Source organism: Centruroides sculpturatus, unplaced genomic scaffold, assembly GCF_000671375.1.
Source record: "Centruroides sculpturatus isolate CEXI.00-Female unplaced genomic scaffold, Cexi_2.0 scaffold1913, whole genome shotgun sequence".
Taxonomy (NCBI): domain Eukaryota; kingdom Metazoa; phylum Arthropoda; class Arachnida; order Scorpiones; family Buthidae; genus Centruroides; species Centruroides sculpturatus.
In genome coordinates, this window is record NW_019386344.1 from 13359 (window position 1) to 36615 (window position 23257).

General features: G+C 41.2%; 1 protein-coding gene and 2 pseudogenes across 4 annotated transcripts in view; 2 read left to right on the top strand and 1 right to left on the bottom strand.

Moving 5' to 3' along the window:
• Positions 1-581: 581 nt before the first annotated feature.
• The window catches only part of LOC111614626 (major facilitator superfamily domain-containing protein 6-like), a 64641-nt gene continuing 41965 nt past the window's right edge, over positions 582-23257 (bottom strand). For all 4 annotated transcript variants that reach the window (XM_023355993.1, XM_023355992.1, XM_023355991.1 and 1 more), the window contains one exon: positions 582-732. In XM_023355993.1, the coding sequence (XP_023211761.1) occupies positions 686-732 (47 nt within the window). In that variant the 3' untranslated portion in view covers positions 582-685. The remainder of the gene's footprint in view (positions 733-23257) is intronic.
• Positions 13460-14798, top strand: LOC111614627 (annotated as a pseudogene).
• Positions 20047-20974, top strand: LOC111614629 (annotated as a pseudogene).

Here is a 23257-nt window from a genome sequence, read left to right on the forward strand (position 1 = left end):
ATAAAGGAGGAATCATGGAAAAAGATTTTAGATAAAATTAAAATATCAGATCGGGGTGTAGAAGTATCTAAATGTGTAAAAATATTAGACACTGGATGTTCAATGAATAAATGTTTGTTTTAAAAAAAATAAATTATTCCTATATAAACGAAAATCTCGTAAAAGCTAAATATGATTAGTTTTTTTTTAATTGGAATAGTTTGAAGCATACCAAACAAACTTGACATTAATCATTAACTTTACGCACAGGATATTTGACAGATAAGCATGCAATAAGATTATAGTTATTTATTTTAATGGAATGACTTTCATATTTTTCTTCCAGACAGATTCGATAGAAAGGTGAGAGGTCAATGTAAATTAAGATTAATAATACATTAACCTAATGGAATCACAAGCAGAAAATGTGATATAATTAGATTGAAAATGACAAAGTAAAACTGTTTGATCATTCAATTTTTGTGATTTATAAATAATGTGAATTTTTAATGACCATCTTCATGTAAGATAACAAAAACATTTTATGTGCAGCAAAAACATTAGTAATTAAGACTGTTTACAGTGTCTATATTCAAAAAATTTTTTGATATTTTAAACAAAATTTATTAAGTTCTTGTAATAAATTATTTATATAAATGTCATACAGATATTCCCAATTTTTTACATCAGAATCTTTTCAGAAGTTTCATAAAAAGGAAGTCGACTCTCTGTTGTTTATTCTCTCGCCTGATTCTAAATATTAAAAATAAAAAAAATGGAAATTAAAAACTATATTTTTAATCCAGTAATAATTTTATTGTTATTTTTAAATCTATATAATTTATACAAAATGCAATCAAATTAGTCATATTATAGAAGAAAAATTGCATTATTAAAACATAAAAAGCTAGAGCAGAAAAGTTTTGTAGTTATACATTTCCTAGATATCAATGTCATCTTTAAGAATGGGCATTTATCCACCAATGTGTTTGCCAAACCAACACACAGCCCACTCTATATCCCCTCACAATCCAATGATCCTTTTTGTTATAAATTGGCAGCATTTCATGCCTTAGAAGGGCTTTTTTATATTGCGGCAATGTTATGGACAGGTTTATGCAGATACCTGAAACCTTAGGTTACAGGAGAAACATAATTGCTGGTATTGTTAGAAAATCAGAGATAAATGATACAAGGGTCTCTAAACAAAGACCTAGTAAATACATAAAGTTCACATACAACAAACATGCAAGAAGCATCACAAAGGGGATTGCAGACATTAAAAAATCAACATTGATTTTAAAACAAGCTCCAAATGTATACAAAATTCTAAGAAATGATAAAGGGGATATTAAGAAGGAGGATAAAGCAGGAGTTTATAAGATCCAGTACAAGAACCAACAGTTAGGATTAAAAAAGAAGTACATAGGAGTTAGAACGAGAAGCTTGGGGGTAAGGGTCAGAGAACATAAATATGATGTTAAGAAAAGATCAAATGCAATGGCTCAAGCCCAAGGTTCCATAGTTGGATGGGAAGAGGCAGAATTCGTCAGACAAATACACTCTCCAACTTTAGCAAATACTGCCGAAAAATGGAAATATACAGAAGCAAACTTGATGATAGATGTATAAAAGCTAGGGATGCAGAGGACCTACCCTCAGCATGGAACTTTGCTATTAAAAGACTTACAAGTAGCTTATGAATTGTGCCTTGATCAGCAATCACGTTATGAGAACCTTTATAGTTTTGTTAACTGTTAGCGGCTTGTACTATTTGAGAGGTTGTGGCTGAAGTTTTCATCTCTAAAATGTGAACATCAAATGTTGCTTACAAGATAGTGACGTTCGATGTTCACGTTTTAGAGATGAAAACTTGAGCCACAACTTCGCTAATATTTAATTATTGTTGTATGTTGTTTATTTTTACGCTTTAATTATTTTACTTGGTTGCTCAGTTATCAATATTTTTTTTTATTTGAATTTTGTGTTCTATTCTATGTGATTATTCCATATTCATTGGTTTCGACCTGATGATGATCTATGAAGTAGATCGAAAACATTTATTTTTTAATAAACTCCCTCAGCAACGAATAAGGTGTTGGTTATTTTCATTCATAAAAAGCTCTTCTTAAATTTCTTGGAAGAAGAATAAATTTCAATTGAGCCATATTACTGATTCTAAAATTATCCAAGACCAAAGAAAGCATTGTACCATAGACTTTTCTCAACAAATATCAGAATAAATGCATTTTTGACCATTAGATTGTTCAGTCTTCAATAGTGTGTGTTGTCACTGTCATACATGAAGAACACAATATTATAGACATTGGATTAAGCAATGTTTATTCTTCTAATCTTTTAATAATTCTAAATATAATTAGAGAGACGGTGCCTAACACCTATCTCTAGGCCAAATTACTCAGCATAAATATAGCCCAATAGAATCCAACAATCATTTGGCATTAATATTAAATTTATCAAGGTTCTAGAAGAAAAGAATAGTCCCAAAGTGGGAGTTGAGTACAAGCCAATCACCCTACCTGGACCTCTGTCCAATCTTTGCCTCCATAACTATTATTTTAGATGTAACAATTATATTTATAAAATATTAAGTGCCATCTCTTCATAAAATTAAATTAACCTCTAGGTCAAATTACTTAGCATTTAATTATTAATAGCAGCATTAATAAAGACTAGTTTTTGCCATTAGACCAAATGCATTTTCTAATTATTCATGCATGATCTGTATTGGATTGATGCTATGGCAAAACTGGTCATGACTGAAGCCTTATAGATTAAAAGGAAAATAAGTAAGCCAATTAGGAATATATGTTTAGGAAATAGTTTAGTGAAATGATATTATAATTAATATTATGAGATGAAAATTGTTTTGATAATATATGTGATTCAGGTCTGATGACACAGTTTATTAGTATCATAGTTCGTTTATCCATGATAAAATAAGGTGATGAACTCAGGTGGCATGGCACTTCTGTTTTCTTCCACCAGAAATGCTTTTTGACACCCATTTTTATACTTAACAATTTATTTCTATGTTAGATAGAAAAAAAATGTTCCTTTGTTTTTATTATCTTTGTTTAATGTTACCTTTATTTTTTTATTGATCTTTCCTTTATAAGCTTGCCATTTGCTAAGCAGATAAAATCACTGAACACTAGCAATAAGTTGTTTGTTCACCCATGACCATTGGGCTGGCACAGAGTTTACTGGTTTTTCTTTATATGCCTAACACCTAAGTATAAGGCCAGTTTCGAATAGAAAGTTTTCTTGGGAGACTGCCTCCTGAGCCCACATGTTGTGCTGTCTTATCCCATCAATCTTACTAGTCATGTGAATATAAGTTCTGCAAATATTTTCTGATAGTTTAAAGTGTTTCTACAATGTCAGCTGTCTATGAACTATTGTATATGTAACTACAGGGAAAGGGGTATCCCAAAAGTACATTATTGTACACAACATGGATGGAGGGTATGAAAAGTGGCTCAAAAATTGTACATGTAATTAATAGATGAATTATTTAAAGTCAACTTAATAAGAAATATTATTTGTGGAATTCAAGATGATTCAAAGATACTAGTATGTAAAGGATTCATTTCCATAGAGAATTTTTATGCTGAATGCATTTAAGATTCTTTTAAAGTTATATTGAACTAGCAGGTAAGCCTGGAGTTGCCAGGGCAAGAAATAAGTACAAACATTAAGATTAGCTAATTTTGTACATTTAACCCTTCTATTGTATTATATTATAGAATTTGGTTTATATAACTGTACCCCCAAAGTAAGGAACCAGCCTCAGCATGATAGGGGGCCTAGTGGCAAGAGGCAGCAAGTTAGAGGATCTGACGTTCCTGCCTTGGTCTCGGCTATTGATGGAGTCTTTAGACTCAGGCCTAAGGTTCCAGAGGTGTCAGAGTATCATAATGAAGCTTGCTGTCCAAGGCCTAGGGATCTATTCTGGCCATTATCTCTCAGAGACGAGACGGTGTCTATGTCACAAGCCGGTCGCTGATTGGCTAATCATTTGTTTACATCTTGAAAGACCATTGTGTCTCTCCAAATGTGATTTTGGACTTTTTCTCTCAAAGATTCTCTTGTCTCAGAGATGAGCAAATAGTTGTCTTTCATCTTGGTTTCGTTATATCCGATAAGGACAACTGGATGCTACTTGTCTTCTACAACCATATTAGGTTACATTCTCAAAATATTCTAAGCAGCTACTCGGGAATGCCACTGACTCCATCTTTTTAAAATAATAATCCTGCATCAATTTCTGAACTAATGACTATGCTGTTAACCTTATTCCTCTAAGTATTTTTCGAAATATTACCATTCTAATTTCTTTCTAAGTACGAATGCTTTCCTAACTCAGGTAACATTGTCTCTTAACAAATAAAATGTTTGTAAAATTTGTATATATGTCAGGTTAATAATTTCATTGGTTAATGTCAAAAATTCTATAGAGTATGAAATTATAGATCATGTGGTAAGAAAGCACGTGTTCAAATAAAGCACTTAATTTTGATCAAGATATTTAAAAACACTACAAAACAAAAAACATATCATCCTGGTTTGTGGACAGATAACCAGAACATGTATAATCAACCTAATAGAATCATGATGTCAACAACAAAGATGCGATCGGTATGAATGACCAGGATCGCCTGTCTCTCTGAAAGAAGAGACGAGAGATAAGTGACCAGAATATGGCCCCTGGTACACAGACCCATGTCCCCATCCACAGCCTCCAGCAGGGTTTCTAACATCTCTCTATACTGGAACCCATCCTTGTTTGGATGGATGGCAATGAAAGCTGTATTTTGGTATAGTGTCATGCAGAATCACATCAAAACAAAAGGCAAACTGGTATGGTCATGGGCATAGCTAGAGTTTTGTTATGGGGGGCCCACATAACAAAATTCTGGCTATGCCCATGACCATACCATTAGAGGCCAACCTGACAAAATTGAATTATTTAAAATTATAGTTCATTAAAATGAAAATTCCATGATAATCAACGATAACTTAACACACATGAAATATGACATGAAACTTCCTTTAATCATAACAATGGGCACAGGGAGCCATTGACCTTTTTTTTATTTTTAGTATTCAAAGTTTTCAGCTTTAACTTTTTCTTTCTTTTTGCAAATTGGCTCAACAATTTTTCGACTGATTTTATGGGGGGTGGCACCAAGTTCACTGGGAGGGGCCAGGCCCACCCAGGCCCCCTTGCTATGCCCATGGGTATGGTCATGTCATGGCAGTTGTTCTCAACGGTTTCAGCAATACAAGGGCCAAGATGGTCCCTCAGTAATCGTAATTCCAGATAAATCTAATAAACATATGTAACCACTATGAACAGGATTCCCAGGGAGATCTTGTCTGACATAAGTTGGTAGCCCTGCCAATAAGGAGTGAAAGCACCAACAGGTGCCCTTGTTGGGCCTCACTTGATGGGCACTTGAAATACAGTAGGGATCCCTGTCGCACTACTGCATGGCCCGTGCCCTCGATCGAGCACAGCATTTGTTGGCAGCAAGATGGCACTGGAAACTTCACCCATGAGTATAGCAACTGGGGGGTCCTCTGTGATGGGCCTGGAGATGCTGGATCTCCTGGATTCAAACACTGTGTTGGTACAAGAACTGGAGGCCATGGATACGATAATTCTTACCCTCTGGAACTTGAGAGAGACACTCATGAACTCCTCTAGCATTCAACAATTTTTCTTTGTGGCATGAGGTCAAAGGTTGAATGCTAAAAAAACAGCCATATACAGGTGATCCCACCTTAGTCCATGGCAACACAAGCCACATATAATTCCTTCTTCCTAGAAAACTATTACTCCTTTACTGTATGGTAGACCCGACCTTGCACACCCAGTGCTGGCCTAGGGGCTGCAGCCAGTGGGATAAAGAGTCATGCTCCCATTGCCAAAGCCTTGCTGGTAGCAAGAGGGATAGCACCTGCAGTGGATTACAGGATCCTACTGACTGCTGTCTACCATGACATGACTCTCTCTCTGAGGCATAGGGTCAACTTCCTTATGTCTTATGGAGAGGGAGATGTTTAAAAGCCCAACAGGCACTGGATGGGATTTAACTGCCCTAAAACAGGAAGAAAGCATCCTAGTAGGGATAAGGAGCAGCCCAAACCATGCAACCAGTTGGGCTGGGATAACCTAGGTAGGCAGCCCATTTCAGTTTGGTTTCAACCGAGTGAAGATATCAGTGTTGGTTCGACATCGTTTGGTTTCTACCGAGTGAAGATATCCGTGTTGGTTCGACATCGGTAAGTTCTCTTTCGCTACTCGTAAGTGCTCATATCTAGATTTAAATCTATTTCTAAGGGTGTCACAGCCTGTAATAGCTTAAGATTTTGGGTTTTTTAATAACGAAAAAAATTATCGAGGGTAAGTACGTGTGGTACCCTGAAGCCGAGTCCCGAAGACTTCGAGTTCTTCATCAAGGGATGCTTTCAAGGCCCTGGATGAGAGCCGAAATCTAAGAACTGACATCAAAAACCGCAGACACGTTCTCGTCCCTGAGGACGAAATTCAAACAACTAGAAGGCCAAAAAACAAAGGAATCCTTAACCCTAAGTCCCCAGGTCTATTCAACACTCACTCACCTCATTCTCAAATTGCAGTACTTATTAAATTAGCCCAGCCCTTCAACTTTTGCACATTTTCCTCTACAAAACTCACCCCTTCACCCATTTTTCCTGGCCTATTGGCCCCTCTTCCTAGTAGGGATAAGGAGCAGCCCAAACCATGCAACCAGTTGGGCTGGGATAACCTAGGTAGGCAGCCCATTTCAGTTTGGTTTCAACCGAGTGAAGATATCAGTGTTGGTTCGACATCGTTTGGTTTCTACCGAGTGAAGATATCCGTGTTGGTTCTACACGGATAGAACCAACACGTTATAGAGAGGATAGAACTACTCTCTAAACCGCTAAGATAGCGGTTTAGAGAGTAGTTTTACTCTCTAAACCGCTATCTTATACTGATGTCTACTAAACACTCCTCGACTCACTCCTATTTTTCAATGGTGCCTTCTCCTCAAACCCATACCCTACCTGCTCTCCCTATCCCTCCCAACTATCTTCTCCCTTCAAGAGTTTCCCAACTATTTCCACCCTGTTGGCCCAGTTGGCGTTGCTGCCTGTTGCGTTTGCTGCTACACACCCAAAAAATAGCTTACCCCCCTTTCGGATAGGCTTAGCCATATTTGTTAAGTATTAACTAATAATTTTGCTTTGTTATTTCACTTAAACTACGCCAACTGCTGCAGCCCCGAGTTCTTGCTTGGGCGCTGTCTTCTTAGCCATCTGAGCAGTCGGTTCGGGGCAGCTAGGCTTTCCTTGTGTTCTAATTTGGATTCTTCCTGATACACTAAAGCCTTTCTCTTCACACTAGCGATGGCCCCAGAGGGTTGGTCCTTACCGGTCCTCCCTTCCGTATCTCTTCCGCTGTCCTTACTATACTTTTCTCATTTACTACTCTATTGCGCTTACCTCCCCTCGTAGAGAGGTTTTGTCTTCTTTCTGGCTCCTGGCTTTGAGCCGGGTGCCTTGTGTTTGCCGCCCCCATCTCCCTGTGCGGGGCGCAGCAATTTCTTCCCCCCTGCTCTTGGCCTGCTTGGTTCATCCGCAGCCACTTTGGTGGGTGTTTGCCGGCCGTCTACCCTTCTTACTTCCCTAAGCTTCCTGGTCTATCTTTCCCTTACCCGACCTGGACACCTCTTTGATATAACTTGTCTGAGCCTCAGGAATAGTTCCACATGGTGGGTCGACGGGCTCGCCCCCCTCTTCTCGCTTCTTTTCGACTTTTTAAGCTACTAAATTAGAGTTTATTTTCCCTTTTTCGTAAAAATCTTTGCTAGCCAAACTTCCTTTACTAATTTCGTCTGTCGACAAGGTGTCTTCTTTCTATCGCCTTCCGCCTCTTCTGCTTGTGTAAGCGGACAACCGGGTACTTCGCCTTCTTTCTGGATGAGCGTTAGGTGCAAGGTTTGGGCACTGGACTTGCCCTCCTGCTTTTCGGGGCAGCTGCTTCTGTCGGGTGGGCCTCCTCGACTGTTATGTGCTCCCTTTTCATTTTTCTGGATAGTGGCCTAGATCCCGGCATGGGTATCCCTCGGTCGATCGGCAGCGGCGGTTCTGCTCCGGGGTTGCTGTCTCCAGTCGGCAACTGGCTTCCATCTTGCCTCCTGTGGCGTTAGCGGGCCGCTGCACCTATCCCTGCTGCTTTCGTCCTTCCCCTTTTGCGTGTTTCTCCTCTTTCTCGTCTGGCACTGCGAGACTCCTTCGTCTGTCCTCAGCTGGACTGGATCTTCATCGACCAATGATTTCAACCCCCTCTCTTATGTCAACTCCGTTGCCACTTTCAAAACATAGCTTAATACGTTCTAAACTTTTCCCTTCATGGTGGTTCCTGTCCAACGCTCTCCATATTTGGATGCCATTAAATTCCTAACTTTCCATTTGTTTGCTTTTCTGGCCCTTGCAGCCTAGCTTGACTTGTGAAGTTTTACTGGGTTTCCTTCACAACTATATTCCCAAATGGGGTCAAGCTCCCCTTATCAAAGCCCTCCCAGTAGGAACCCTTCTGGTTTGTTGCTTTGCTCTTCAACCCAGAGTCCCTTATCAAAAACTTAATAATTATTCCAAATTGTTGGACTCGACCATCTATGGCTTCACCACCGCTACTTTCCTTTCCACAGTGGTCTGGAAAAGCCAGAAAAATATCCATCCTTGGCCACAGCTGGGCGATCCCTAGTCACATCCACCTCCTTCTGTCTGGACTAAAGTGACAACTATCTTACTAACTTAAACTACTAACCACCAAAATATCTTTTAACACAACTTAAAATCCAAGTTCAGACTACATACAACACGCAACTTCATATGAGCCCTCATAAGGGACTTTCATACACATTATGAGCCCTCTATGGGACAAAACACTTCTCGCTCTCTGAGTGGGAAGGGGCCTTAGTTTTCTCAAACCAAACTGTTCACGATAATAAAAAAAACACCTAGGTAGGCATCCATTTAAATGAGTAGCTGTCCTGACAGCGGGCCAAACCAAACATGGGGCAGCTCTTAAACACCTACTCTGATGCCCGAAAGGATGTGGGGGCACCCATGGAAGGTTGGGAGTGGCCTCAAACATCTCATCTCATTTTATATTATGATGGCTGAACAAAAAGAGTTAGTGCATGCAACTCTGTGCTCTCAGCAATGCAAACCCAATAATCCCGAGCTAACGGGAGATATAAAGGAGCTGGAGAGAGGAAGTGATGTATCCAATACACGACCAAAAAGCGGCAGTCCCATAAGAAGCAGAACACTAGCAAGAAAAAGGCTGCAAAGTTGGAATTGCAGCCAGATGTAGTTGTCGAACGGGCTAAGATCACTAGGGCACAAGTTGGAGGATAGATTGAAGAGGCAGACATGATTACCTCAGAGGAAGAAGTGGTGGTCAGCCATGAAGTGAGTGAATGCTACATCAACAGGTGCACATTATAGAGGATGCAACCTCAGATGCTATTCCTCTTGGGGGAGTGGTGACCCCCTCAGTGTTTTCCTCCTGTTCTCCTGGCCGAAGAGTTTGACTCATCCCCAACTGTAGTTAGACAGTCAAGAGATCCTGTACAGACCCAGGACAAATGATTGCTTCGGCAAGTGATGAAGGGAACTCTTCCTCTGCCAAAAGGCAAGAAGGGACTGCCATGGTGCAGTTAAAATGCTCAGAACTGAGCAAGGAGATAGACCCACCAGTGCCTCAGAGGTTCTCTCTGTTAGGCAGGACTGATAATCACTGTCAAAAGACAGTAGGTTCTGCCATCCAGCACCTCTTCAACAAGATGACCTTGCTAGTGCTTAGACAAGAGTGTAAACTGAGCTCTTTCCGCACGAAAATCGGAGCCTTAAGAGAAAGAAAGGTGGCCCATGTCCCACAATCCAATCCTAAAAGACTCAAAGTAGAGAAAAGTCTGACGACAGCTAAAAAGGGGACTTATTGCAATGGTTGTAAGTGGGCCTCCCAAGCCAAAGCAGGAGCCTTCTGTATCCTTAATGAAACACATTCTCCTTGTGTATCCTAAGGATGGAAAGTGGTGATGTGGTCTGCGATTGTGTAAAGAAAAACATCAACCCTGCCAAATTAAAGGTAGGAATGAAGAATGTCTGCCTGGTCAGAAGGAACAGCATTCTTATTGAGTACTTTGACATTGCCTCATTCAGCACCTTCTGTTCCATCAATTCCTTTTGGAGTACTTTGCTGCATCCTGTAGCAGTCATTTGTCGACTCCAAAGAAGCACTGTCCTAAAGTATTAATTTATGATGTCCAAGAGGATATTAGACTGGTGGAGATCATCTTTACTATCTCTGTCCAAAATGATATGAGCAAGAAGGTTTATGACCTGAAGCTCAAGTTTTCTCTTAAAGGAAAAGGGGGCTCTTCAATGGGGTATGAGGTGATGGTTTCCCTATTCAAAAGGCTCCTTGAAAGGGGCAAGGTCTATGTTGGGTGGTCCAGGAATGTCTTGCCTTACTTGGTGCTACGAGTTTGGCTATATTGCCACCATTGCAGGTGGGGCCCAGAGTTGTAGCCCCTGCCCTACGCCCCATTTGATGGCACACTCCCATAAAGAGTGCAAAACAATGCTGCTGAAATGCAGCAACTGTTGCAAAGCAAACAGTAAGTTTGGTTCACAGCTGGAAACAAATCGCTCATATTTCAGTGCCAGCTGCCCCTCTTACCTGAGGGAGCTGGCTGTAGCCCAGTCTCATACCAATTATGGCTAGTAACTAACTGAAGTTGACTCGAAACAAAAAGGAATTGACAGAGCATACAAACATAGGTCTCTGACCTAATGCTCAGTGTCTTAACAAGGCAGGGCTAACTTAGAGCCCTTCTACCCATTTAATGTAAAGGTGGGGACCTTCAGGCCCCACAATTCATGGCCAGGATTGTGTTATGGGCCTGGTAGGTTCTAGCCATAACAGAAGCTCAATACTCACAAGACTAAAAGGATTTGATGGAAACATAACTGAGCTATAGGTCTTTAGACCTCTACTATATGCTAGATGGGCCCCTTTGGAGAGGAGCCCTGCAGCCCAAGTTAAGCATCACTCAGTTTTACAGAACTTTAAGCCATTTTACATGCACTCAACCAAGGACTATGCATATAACTCAGTCTGATTTTAATCGTTCAGACGCCTCAGTGATTACTGGGTGACTGTACTCTGTAGTGCCATTTGGCAGAGCAAAGACAGAGTATCCTAATCATAGGCAGTCAGAGTCGAATTACTTAGAGTTGTGAAATAGAACTACAAAGTTAGCATTAGATGGTACTGTACTGTACAGGTACACAGCCAATCTTACCTGCTTTCACCAAGTGCAAGAATTAGGTTCCCCCTCTTCTGATGCTAATTAGAGAATTTTTAGATGCGTCTAAAAATATGTTCTACTATACTATTTTGGAGTAAGGAAAATGAAACCCAAGTTCTTCAGGGTAATCCTTAACCATCTCCCTCTCTCCCCCTCTCCCCCCCCCTGCGGGGAGATTTCAAAAAATCCCTTCTTAGTGTACATTCTCCTGACATACTTAACTGTGTGCCAAATTTCAACTCCTAACCATTTGGGCTCTGCACTTATCATCAACAACCAACAATTATAAGTTTAAGTTTGGTTATTTAACTTCTTCCTAATGTTCCAACCAAAGTCGAATCAGTTAATCGAGAAAATCGTCAAAAATACTCAATGAAAGAAAGAATAGCGATGACAATTTCTTTAGAAAAGAGTGGCTGTTTTTAAAATCGAAGCTATAAATGTTACTACCGCATTTTTATCCGAAATATATTTTGATTGCTCGATGTTGGCAGTTTACATTACATTACTTTTTCATGCAAAGCTTATACACTGGAAGTCCATTTGGAAATAAGCAAAATTTACAATGGCATGAAAATCGAATCCGCCATTTTGATGAGTTTCGTTTGAAACGTCATTTACATCGAACATATGAAATATTAATTACGTACAGTGCGTGAGTGATTCGTTAGTAATTCATTCGAATATACGAATGCACCCGTTATATAAAAGTGAATTTCTACGTAGAATGAGTTTATTTCGAAGATTAAGTTGAAATAAATTAATTATATTGGGCGTGTTTTCTGGCATAATTTAGAATGATAATCAAACTAATGACAAAAGTCAGACACAAATGAAATTATCCGGCCCATTGTTACAATCCGTTTTCACAGAAAGTACTTTTGTATGAAAATCTCCACTCTATATAATTTCTCGATAACAAAATACTGTAATGTTAATACATTTGTAATCATTTACAATTATTGTTGGACTTTCTTCGTAAATAGTAAAGCTAATTTATATAAGATGGCAAACAAATGCGAGGAGGAGGAGAATATTAACCAAACTCTTTACTTAAAAACTAATTAATATAACTTGCATTCGTCACGTTTAAATATAGGCTATATCTACACTAATGACATGTTAGACATCAGTTAGCGTCTGTATAAACATTAAACAATGCTGTAGAAATTCAAAATGGCAAACGGGGTAACTTTGTTTAGTTTGGTCATGGTGACTCACGCTAGCCGACCCACTCCAGAAAAACGGATTTCTTCAAGTAGAAATCTAAATTTCTTTGTCCCTGCTCGTTAGGCCTCCTTGACAGCAGGTAAAAGATAGATTCTTACCACCTTACCATTAGCGAGGTTGAGGCCGAAGTTTTAAACGCGAAAACGTGTTCGTCGGACGTTCAGCGTTGTTTTCCTGTAAGCCTAGAAGTTTGACAATGGTGTTTGGATAGTTAGTGGAATCATGCTCGATATTCCAAACACCATTTTCAAACTTCTAGGCTTACAGGAAAGCGACGCTGAACGTCCGACATACATGTTTTCGCGTTTAAAACTTCGGCCTCAACCTCACTATTGTGTGATAAAAACACGTACGATTCAGATTGCTTGTCGTAAGACTCGCAACACTACTGCCACAGTAACTGTTGTTCTACCACTTTAAATTGCTGCATTCAGTTTTGTCGTTTTCTGAGCATTTAATTAATTCAATACACAACGATCAACACCTAAAACGATTTATAAGGACATTTTTATTAATAAATACCAAAATAAACAATACGTATCATTCCCTTATATTAGAGGAATATACAAAAAATACAATAAAATCCTCAGTCAAAATCAAATTAAATTTGCTCCTTCCCAAAATAATAGGAACAAGAATAAAAAAGAATATTTTAGAAGAAGGTGTTGGAATATTCCATGCGCATTTCAGTTTATATACAAGTTTTTACATTGGGGAAAATTAAAGAAGAGATTATCAAAACATTAGCTTCGGTAAAATTAAACAATACAATAGCAATAAATAGGAAAGTAATTAATGTATTAAAATTGACTTACGGTATTTTTCTCACGATAAAAGAAAGGTAAAATAACATTTGCGATAATTATGCAAAGTAATGTAAATTTACATACGAGTGAGTGTGTTGGAAGCTCTTTGTCAAGGATATAAATGTAACTTCGTGAGTTATGGATTGTATTACGTGATGTTAAAACCTGAAATCAGGCCTACCACAGACTCTACTGAAGAAGCTTTCTAGATACGAAGGCGAAATGCATTTACAGGTACCATTGCTTTATTAAAAATATTTTTGTAATTGGATTCGCTGTTCTTTAAAACGTTATAAAAGTAAAAATTAAAAGTTAAGGCTTTTTATCCTAAGCAAGTCTAAATTTATATTTGATTGAAAATTATTTTTTACATGATTTTCATTATTTGTTTTTTAAAGTGATTAATTAAAGATGTACTTCAGCAAGTAGCAACCTCTCAATTGTTTGTGATGGATTGAAACCGCTTCTTAACAATTTCCTATTGGCGGGTTTCTATTACAATCAACCAATACGAACCCAGCAACCGGAAATCCTGGTATTCCCGGAACAGGCTTATAGCTTATATAAACGTCGCGTGTCATTGAAATCTCTACTTGCTTCAGGTCAAGAGTGGGTATACGTTTAGATTCCTCTACCTTGGTGCCTTCAACAATGAGAATATTTTATCAAAATGGCAGACGCAAGAAATAACGACAAACCACTACTAGCTACAGTCGAAGATTCGTGTGTGAAGACCAGAGAAGCAAAGAGAATAAGAGAAATTCAGCGGCAATTTACTCCACCAAGTTATCCGTCGCTTCGAGAAAAAGTAGAAGCCGATGGAAGATCAATTTTCGTCGACTACGAAGCCACTGCTCATGACTTGGAACTTCATTTCTGTGGCTGCGGCTCGATAGATCGGGTAACGATTTTATGCCATAAGCACTCCAGTAAACCGAAAGGTTTTGTCTATGTTGAATTTGCAGAGAAAGAATCCGTCGAGAGTGCTATGGCCTTAGACGAAGACGAATTAAGATAACACCGAAAAGAACGAATCTACCAGGACTCGCAAACCGATCACCCAAGAGGCTTCGAGGAGGTGGAAGAATATGTTCTCGAAGGGATCCTTTTGGACACAGACCAACGAGGAGACCACGTAGAAGTCGTCAAGCACCGTACAGTCCTTATTGAAAAGGGCTAAACTCAAATACAATTTAAATATAACAATTTAATAAATATTTTTCATTTTTAAGTTCCTGCTTGTTTAATTTGTACTTAAATAAAGATAAACTGTGTATCAATTTGCTATTGAATATTAAATCTACATCCTATAATATTCTATTAATGTAGCAGTTCAGTAATAATTGCTGAATTTCATCAGAAATATGTATAAACGTAAGTTGCAAATAATTTGTCTAACAACTTCGACAAATCCTATATATATATATATATATATATAATGGTAAATATATAATAGCATATAATTATTATTTTTGTTCACTCCACGTTCTTTCACAGGATCGCCATATTGGGCATAATTGTGGCCTGTCGCATTGCCTGCTTTACGTGACGATTCTCATTTTATAAGTTAATAATGTTTAAACATTCCACATTAATTAAACATAAATAAATATATCAAAATACTGGAAATTATTTTCGTTAATTACCTGTTCTCTTGATATCAGAGCAAGAATGCTAACCCAATTGTGGTCACCAGTTCGTGTGAAATTAATCATTACAAACAGGGCCACATACAATAAAAGATTAGCATTTATTCTATATATGAATTATGGCGCAACTGTACAGATTAAAACACGGAACGATACTACACGCGTCTGGAGAGGTCCAAATCCAACAAGAATGTGTGATGTCATAGGTCAGGTTTGTTCAGTTCAGGGGTTCCCCCTTGTGGCGACTTTGGAGTTTATCACCAAAGCTGTCGCCGTAAGTACGAAGTTAAAGGTACCGGGGGTTGAACCTGACTCTTCTTCCAGAACGTGTCGTCGTCGTGTTGGTAGGCACGGAGTTATTAGGAGTGTTTATCCTTGGTCGCTCCGGGGAGTCTGGACGTGTTGTCCTGGACGAGTTTGACGATGTGCTGGCGTTCTCGCTGTCCAGAAATGCTGGTTTCAATCGATCGATGTTGACCTTTGTTGTTTTTCCGTTGACTAGGATCGTGAAGTGCTTGGGTGTCCGCACGGTAACTGGGAAGGGTCCATCGTAAGGGGAGGTCAGAGAAGTTCTATGACCTTCTTTTCGCACAAACACGTGGGAGCAGGTGTCGAGTGCTGGATGGACGAAGTGTGAAGGTTTGACATGTGCAGATGTTGGAGTCGGCGTGAGCGACTGCATCGTGGACCGTAGGTGATGGAGGAAGGATGATGGGTCTGCTGGCGGTTCCTGCGAAGGATGGAAGAACTCTGCCGGGAGACGAAGGGTTGTGCCGTACACCATCTCGGCACAAGTGCCATTGATGTCTTCTTTTAACGCTGATCGAAGGCCGAGTAGGACGATTGGGAGAGATTCCGTCCAGTGTTGTTCGTGGCATCTGAGAGCCTGTTTTAGCGAACGATGGAATCGTTCAACTAAACCATTGGCTGATGGATGGTATGGTGTTGTACGTATGTGTTGGATGCCCAACATAGCTGTCAGTGAGGCGAACAGATGAGACTGGAATTGTCGGCCTTGATCGGTTGTGATGATGGAGGGAACACCGAATCTGGAGATCCAATGTGAGACAAAAGTGCGAGCGACTGTTTCAGCAGAAATGTCGTGGAGGGGAACAGCTTCCGGCCACCTCGTGAATCTATCTATGCAGGTGAGTAGATAGGTAGATCCATTTGAAGGCGGGAGTGGTCCGACGAGGTCGAGATGCACATGTGAAAACCGATTGGATGGGAGGTCGAATCTCTGAAGAGGGCTGTTGGTGTGCCGATTCACTTTGGACCGTTGGCAGTTAATGCAGGAACGGGTCCAATTGGCGATGTCTTTCTGCATCGAAGGCCACACGAAACGTTCTTGGACAAGACGCCTCGTTGCACGAATTCCTGGATGGGCCAGATTGTGCATGGAAGAGAAGATTCGACGGCGAAATTGGAGTGGTATATATGGGCGAACTTTGCTGTCCTTGGTGTCGCAATATAGTTGTAGTGACGGGCTGATTCGAAGTGGCTGTAGCGTGAGTGCTGTTTTATCGTCCGTGAGGAGTGCGGTTAGCTCGTCATCGTCGTTTGCTTGAGCTTCCGCAATGGCGGTAAAGTCTGTCACGGGAAGTCGAATCTCGTTGATCCGAGAGAGTGTGTCTGCTATGATGATGTTCGAGCCAGTGACGTGCCTGATGTTGGTGCTGAACTGCGCAATGTAATCAAGATGTCGCAGCTGACGTGGGGAGCAAGATTCTAGTTTTCGGCGAAAAGCGAAGGTGAGGGGGCGATGGTCCGTAAAGATGACAGTCTCGACCTTCGATGGTGTGGCGGAAGTGCTTGATCGCGGAGTATACAGCCAGCAGTTCCCTGTCGTAGGTGCTGTACTTTATTTCGTTAGGTGTTAGTTTCCGTGAAAAGAAGGCTAGTGGACGAGTTCCTTCGGCGGTATGGGTTTGGAGTACAGCGCCAATGGTGACATTAGATGCATCTACCATTAGGGAGAGATTGTCATGTGACGAATAGTATGCCAGAGTTGTTGCATTTGAGAGATCTGCTTTACATTGGTTGATGGACTTTAGAGCAGGTTTGTTCCAGGAGATGATGCGTTTATCATTTTTTTTGGAGTCCTTGAGAAATTCGAGTAGTGGGGACTGAGTTTGGGCTGCATTTGGCAAAAACAGTCTATAAAAATTGAGCATGGCTAAGAAGTGACGGAGCTCAGCTACAGTTTTTGGTTGAGGAAAATCGTTGATGGCTTTGGTTTTTGATGGCAAAGGTTTTACTCCGGATGATGTAATCATGCAGCCGAGGAATGGAACTGCAGATTCTCCGAGGATGCATTTGGATGGATTTAGTTTTAGGCCGTGGTGTTGCAAGCGGAGGAACATTTGGCAGAGATGGTCCGTGTGTTCGTCCGCATCTTTGGACGCGACCAATATGTCGTCGAAATACGGGATGCAGAAGTCGAGGCCAAGTAGGACTTGGTGGATGTATCGCTGGAAGGTTTGACCAGCGTTTCGTAGGCCGAAAGGCATATAGACGTGTTCGAACAAGCCAAACGGGGTTGTTATGGCTGTTTTCGGAATGTCCTCGGGGAAGACCGGTATTTGGTGATAGGCGCGGGTTAGATCCAGGGTGGAAAAAATGGTTTTGCCTTCTAGGAGTTGAGTACAGTCCTGTATATGAGGAACAGGGTAGCGGTCAGGGACGGTTACAGCGTTGAGACTATGGTAGTCGCCGCACGGTCGCCACTGGCCATTTGCCTTCTTGACCATGTGTAGTGGGCTGGCCCAGGGGCTTTTGGATGGTCTGATGATGCCTTGGGACATTAAGAACCGAAATTCTTCCTGTGCTGCTCGGAGTGTATGTGGTGGTAACCGTCTGGGTTTTGAGAAGACAGGTGGTCCTTTAGTCTCGATGTGATGAAAGGTGGTTGACATTTTCTTGGTTTCGGGGATTATCAATGGATTTGTGATGGTACTGAACTTGGCCATGATACGGTGGTAGAGAGAGTCATTAGTCACAGCGGTGATGTTAGTGACAGTTGTAGGTTGGTTCTGCCAGCAACCAGGAGACTTTAGTCGCGTGACTCCATCGATTAGTCGATTGTTTTTAATGTCCACCAGTAGGCTGAATTTAGTTAAGAAGTCGATTCCTATGATGAGTTGGGTTACGTCGGCGATTACAAATGGCCACGAAAAATTCCGCTTTAAGTTAAAGTTGAGTGTTAATAGTTTTGTTCCATAAGTTGAAATAGGCATTCTGTTTGCAGCAAAGAGGACTAGCTTGTCGGGTTTGCATAAATACATGTTAGAACTTTTTGGGATAACGGAGATGTCGGCGCCTGTGTCAATTAGGAATTTATATTTCGTAGTAGGATCGGCCATGGTGATTCGATCGATGTGGCGGGTGAGGCTTCTGGCCGTAAGCGCCCGCCTAGTCAGTTTTCCGACGGTCGGAAGGAGCAAGGGGCTTTGCATTTTCTTGCCTGCTCCCCAAAGGTAGCATGGTAGTAACACATGCCGTTGTGGGGAGTGCTGTGCTGTTGATTCTGCCGCGATTTGCTGCGGCGCCTCCTGTTGTTGGGAGGGTAATCAGAACGTGTGAAGGAGCGGCGTTGGTTGTTGATGGATAATGTGAGGTTCTTGACCTGCTGGGCTAATTCCGCAACCTGGTTCTTCAAGGTGGAGTTAGTGGCGAGGTCATGTTCAACCGTTTGAATGTGAGCGGGGGAGACTAATTCCATTATCTTGTCGGCCATGGCGGCCTGTTGTTGGAGTTTTTCCTTAGATGCAGCTAAAATGGCCTGTACATTATGAGGTAGTCTCGACAGCCAGAGAGATTGTAGCAGGTCTTCGCTGAAATGGTTTCCGGCCAAGTCGCGCATCCGTGATAATAGGAAGGATGGACGTTGGTCTCCCAGTTCCAACCCTTGAAGAAGCATTCTGATTTTGGAGGTCTCGCTCTCCGAATAGACGTCAATGAGACGAGCCTTTAGCGTGGAAAATTTATTCTGGTTGGGCGGGTTGAGGATTAGGTCCTGCACCGAATTTAAAATTTCCGGCTCTATTGCAGCAACGACGTGTTTAAATTTGGTGTCGTCGATGGTTATGTTATTTATCGAAAATTATGCTTCCAACTGAGCAAACCATAAGTTAGGGTTGCCCTTCCAGAAGGGTGAGGGTCTGATCGCAACGCGTGCTATGTGACGGTGATCGTCATTAATTTCTGCCTCAGCCATAATGATTTTTTTTTTACGTAGATGTGGCAGTGCGAGGTAGTTATCCTTAAATGATGCATTGTGCGCGCAGTTCAGCACGTGGGGAAAGGACAAAGAACGATGGCATGTAAAGGCACATAGCGAGGGAACGAAGGATGGCACGTGGCGCAAGAACAAAGAAGGGTAGCACGTGGTGTACTATACCTTTTCGTTGAAAAGGTCGACCGTCGACGAAAAATTATCCGTGGTTACACGTTTCGAAGGTCTAGCTTTATGAGTTGGCAGTTCCAAAAAAGGATAAAAGTTCAACGTTGTATCCGATGCAAATGGATGGAATTTTCATGTCGCACGATAGAGTCCTTCGTCGGGTAGAGGCACCATAAAACATATGTCACATTCGGCTCACCAGTTTGTGGTCACCAGTTCATGTAAAATTAATCATTACAAACAGGGCCACATACAATAAAAGATTAGCATTTATTCTATATATGAATTATGGCGCGACTGTACAGGTTAAAACACGGAATGATACTACACGCGTCTGGAGAGGTCCAAATCCAACAAGAATGTGTGATGTCATAGGTCAGGTTTGTTCAGTTCAGGGGTTCCCCCTTGTGGCGACTTTGGAGTTTATCGCCAAAGCTGTCGCCACACCAATTAAGGAAAGGTATAAAAAAACAAGTAAATNTAAAACGTTATAAAAGTAAAAATTAAAAGTTAAGGCTTTTTATCCTAAGCAAGTCTAAATTTATATTTGATTGAAAATTATTTTTTACATGATTTTCATTATTTGTTTTTTAAAGTGATTAATTAAAGATGTACTTCAGCAAGTAGCAACCTCTCAATTGTTTGTGATGGATTGAAACCGCTTCTTAACAATTTCCTATTGGCGGGTTTCTATTACAATCAACCAATACGAACCCAGCAACCGGAAATCCTGGTATTCCCGGAACAGGCTTATAGCTTATATAAACGTCGCGTGTCATTGAAATCTCTACTTGCTTCAGGTCAAGAGTGGGTATACGTTTAGATTCCTCTACCTTGGTGCCTTCAACAATGAGAATATTTTATCAAAATGGCAGACGCAAGAAATAACGACAAACCACTACTAGCTACAGTCGAAGATTCGTGTGTGAAGACCAGAGAAGCAAAGAGAATAAGAGAAATTCAGCGGCAATTTACTCCACCAAGTTATCCGTCGCTTCGAGAAAAAGTAGAAGCCGATGGAAGATCAATTTTCGTCGACTACGAAGCCACTGCTCATGACTTGGAACTTCATTTCTGTGGCTGCGGCTCGATAGATCGGGTAACGATTTTATGCCATAAGCACTCCAGTAAACCGAAAGGTTTTGTCTATGTTGAATTTGCAGAGAAAGAATCCGTCGAGAGTGCTATGGCCTTAGACGAAGACGAATTAAGATAACACCGAAAAGAACGAATCTACCAGGACTCGCAAACCGATCACCCAAGAGGCTTCGAGGAGGTGGAAGAATATGTTCTCGAAGGGATCCTTTTGGACACAGACCAACGAGGAGACCACGTAGAAGTCGTCAAGCACCGTACAGTCCTTATTGAAAAGGGCTAAACTCAAATACAATTTAAATATAACAATTTAATAAATATTTTTCATTTTTAAGTTCCTGCTTGTTTAATTTGTACTTAAATAAAGATAAACTGTGTATCAATTTGCTATTGAATATTAAATCTACATCCTATAATATTCTATTAATGTAGCAGTTCAGTAATAATTGCTGAATTTCATCAGAAATATGTATAAACGTAAGTTGCAAATAATTTGTCTAACAACTTCGACAAATCCTATATATATATATATATATATATAATGGTAAATATATAATAGCATATAATTATTATTTTTGTTCACTCCACGTTCTTTCACAGGATCGCCATATTGGGCATAATTGTGGCCTGTCGCATTGCCTGCTTTACGTGCCGATTCTCATTTTATAAGTTAATAATGTTTAAACATTCCACATTAATTAAACATAAATAAATATATCAAAATACTGGAAATTATTTTCGTTAATTACCTGTTCTCTTGATATCAGAGCAAGAATGCTAACCCAATTGTGGTCACCAGTTCGTGTGAAATTAATCATTACAAACAGGGCCACATACAATAAAAGATTAGCATTTATTCTATATATGAATTATGGCGCAACTGTACAGATTAAAACACGGAACGATACTACACGCGTCTGGAGAGGTCCAAATCCAACAAGAATGTGTGATGTCATAGGTCAGGTTTGTTCAGTTCAGGGGTTCCCCCTTGTGGCGACTTTGGAGTTTATCACCAAAGCTGTCGCCGTAAGTACGAAGTTAAAGGTACCGGGGGTTGAACCTGACTCTTCTTCCAGAACGTGTCGTCGTCGTGTTGGTAGGCACGGAGTTATTAGAAGTGTTTGTCCTTGGTCGCTCTGGGGAGTCTGGATGTGTTGTCCTGGACGAGTTTGACGATGTGCTGGCGTTCTCGCTGTCCAGAAATGCTGGCTTCAGTCGAACGATGTCGACCTTTCTCGTTTTTCCATTGACTAGGATCGTGAAGTGCTTGGGTGTCCGCACGGTAACTGGGAAGGGTCTATTGTAAAGGGAGGTCAGAGAAGTTCTATGACCTTCTTTTCGCACAAACACGTGGGAGCAGGTGTCGAGTGCTGGATGGACGAAGTGTGAAGGTTTGACATGTGCAGATGTTGGAGTCAGCGTAAGCGACTGCATTGTGGACCGTAGGTGATGGAGGAAGGATGATGGGTCTGCTGGCGGTTCCTGCAAAGGATGGAAGAACTCTGCCGGGAGACGAAGGGTTGTGCCATACACCATCTCGGCACAAGTGCCATTGATGTCTTCTTTTAAAGCTGATTGAAGGCCAAATAGGACGATTGGGAGAGATTCCGTCCAGTGTTGTTCGTGGCATCTGAGAGCCTGTTTTAGCAAACGATGGAATCGTTCAACTAAACCATTGGCTGATGGATGGTATGGTGTTGTACGTATGTGTTGGATGCCCAACATAGCTGTCAGTGAGGCGAACAGATGAGACTGGAATTGTCGGCCTTGATCGGTTGTGATGATGGAGGGAACACCGAATCTGGAGATCCAATGTGAGACAAAAGTGCGAGCGACTGTTTCAGCAGAAATGTCGTGGAGGGGAACAGCTTCCGGCCACCTCGTGAATCTATCTATGCAGGTGAGTAGATAGGTAGATCCATTTGAAGGCGGGAGTGGTCCGACGAGGTCGAGATGCACATGTGAAAACCGATTGGATGGGAGGTCGAATCTCTGAAGAGGGCTGTTGGTGTGCCGATTCACTTTGGACCGTTGGCAGTTAATGCAGGAACGGGTCCAATTGGCGATGTCTTTCTGCATCGAAGGCCACACGAAACGTTCTTGGACAAGACGCCTCGTTGCACGAATTCCTGGATGGGCCAGATTGTGCATGGAAGAGAAGATTCGACGGCGAAATTGGAGTGGTATATATGGGCGAACTTTGCTGTCCTTGGTGTCACAATATAGTTGTAGTGACGGGCTGATTCGAAGTGGCTGTAGCGTGAGTGCTGTTTTATCGTCCGTGAGGAGTGCGGTTAGCTCGTCGTCGTTTGCTTGAGCTTCCGCAATGGCGGTAAAGTCTGTCACGGGAAGTCGAATCTCGTTGATCCGAGAGAGAGTGTCTGCTACGATGTTGTTCGAGCCAGTGACGTGCCTGATGTTGGTGCTGAACTGCGCAATGTAATCGAGATGTCGCAGCTGACGTGGGGAGCAAGATTCTGGTTTTTGGCGAAAAGCGAAGGTGAGGGGGCGATGGTCCGTAAAGATGACAAAGTCTCGACCTTCGATGGTATGGCGGAAGTGCTTGATCGCGGAGTATATAGCCAGCAGTTCCCTGTCGTAGGTGCTGTACTTTATTTCGGTAGGCGTTAGTTTCCGTGAAAAGAAGGCTAGTGGACGAGTTCCTTCGGCGGTATGGGT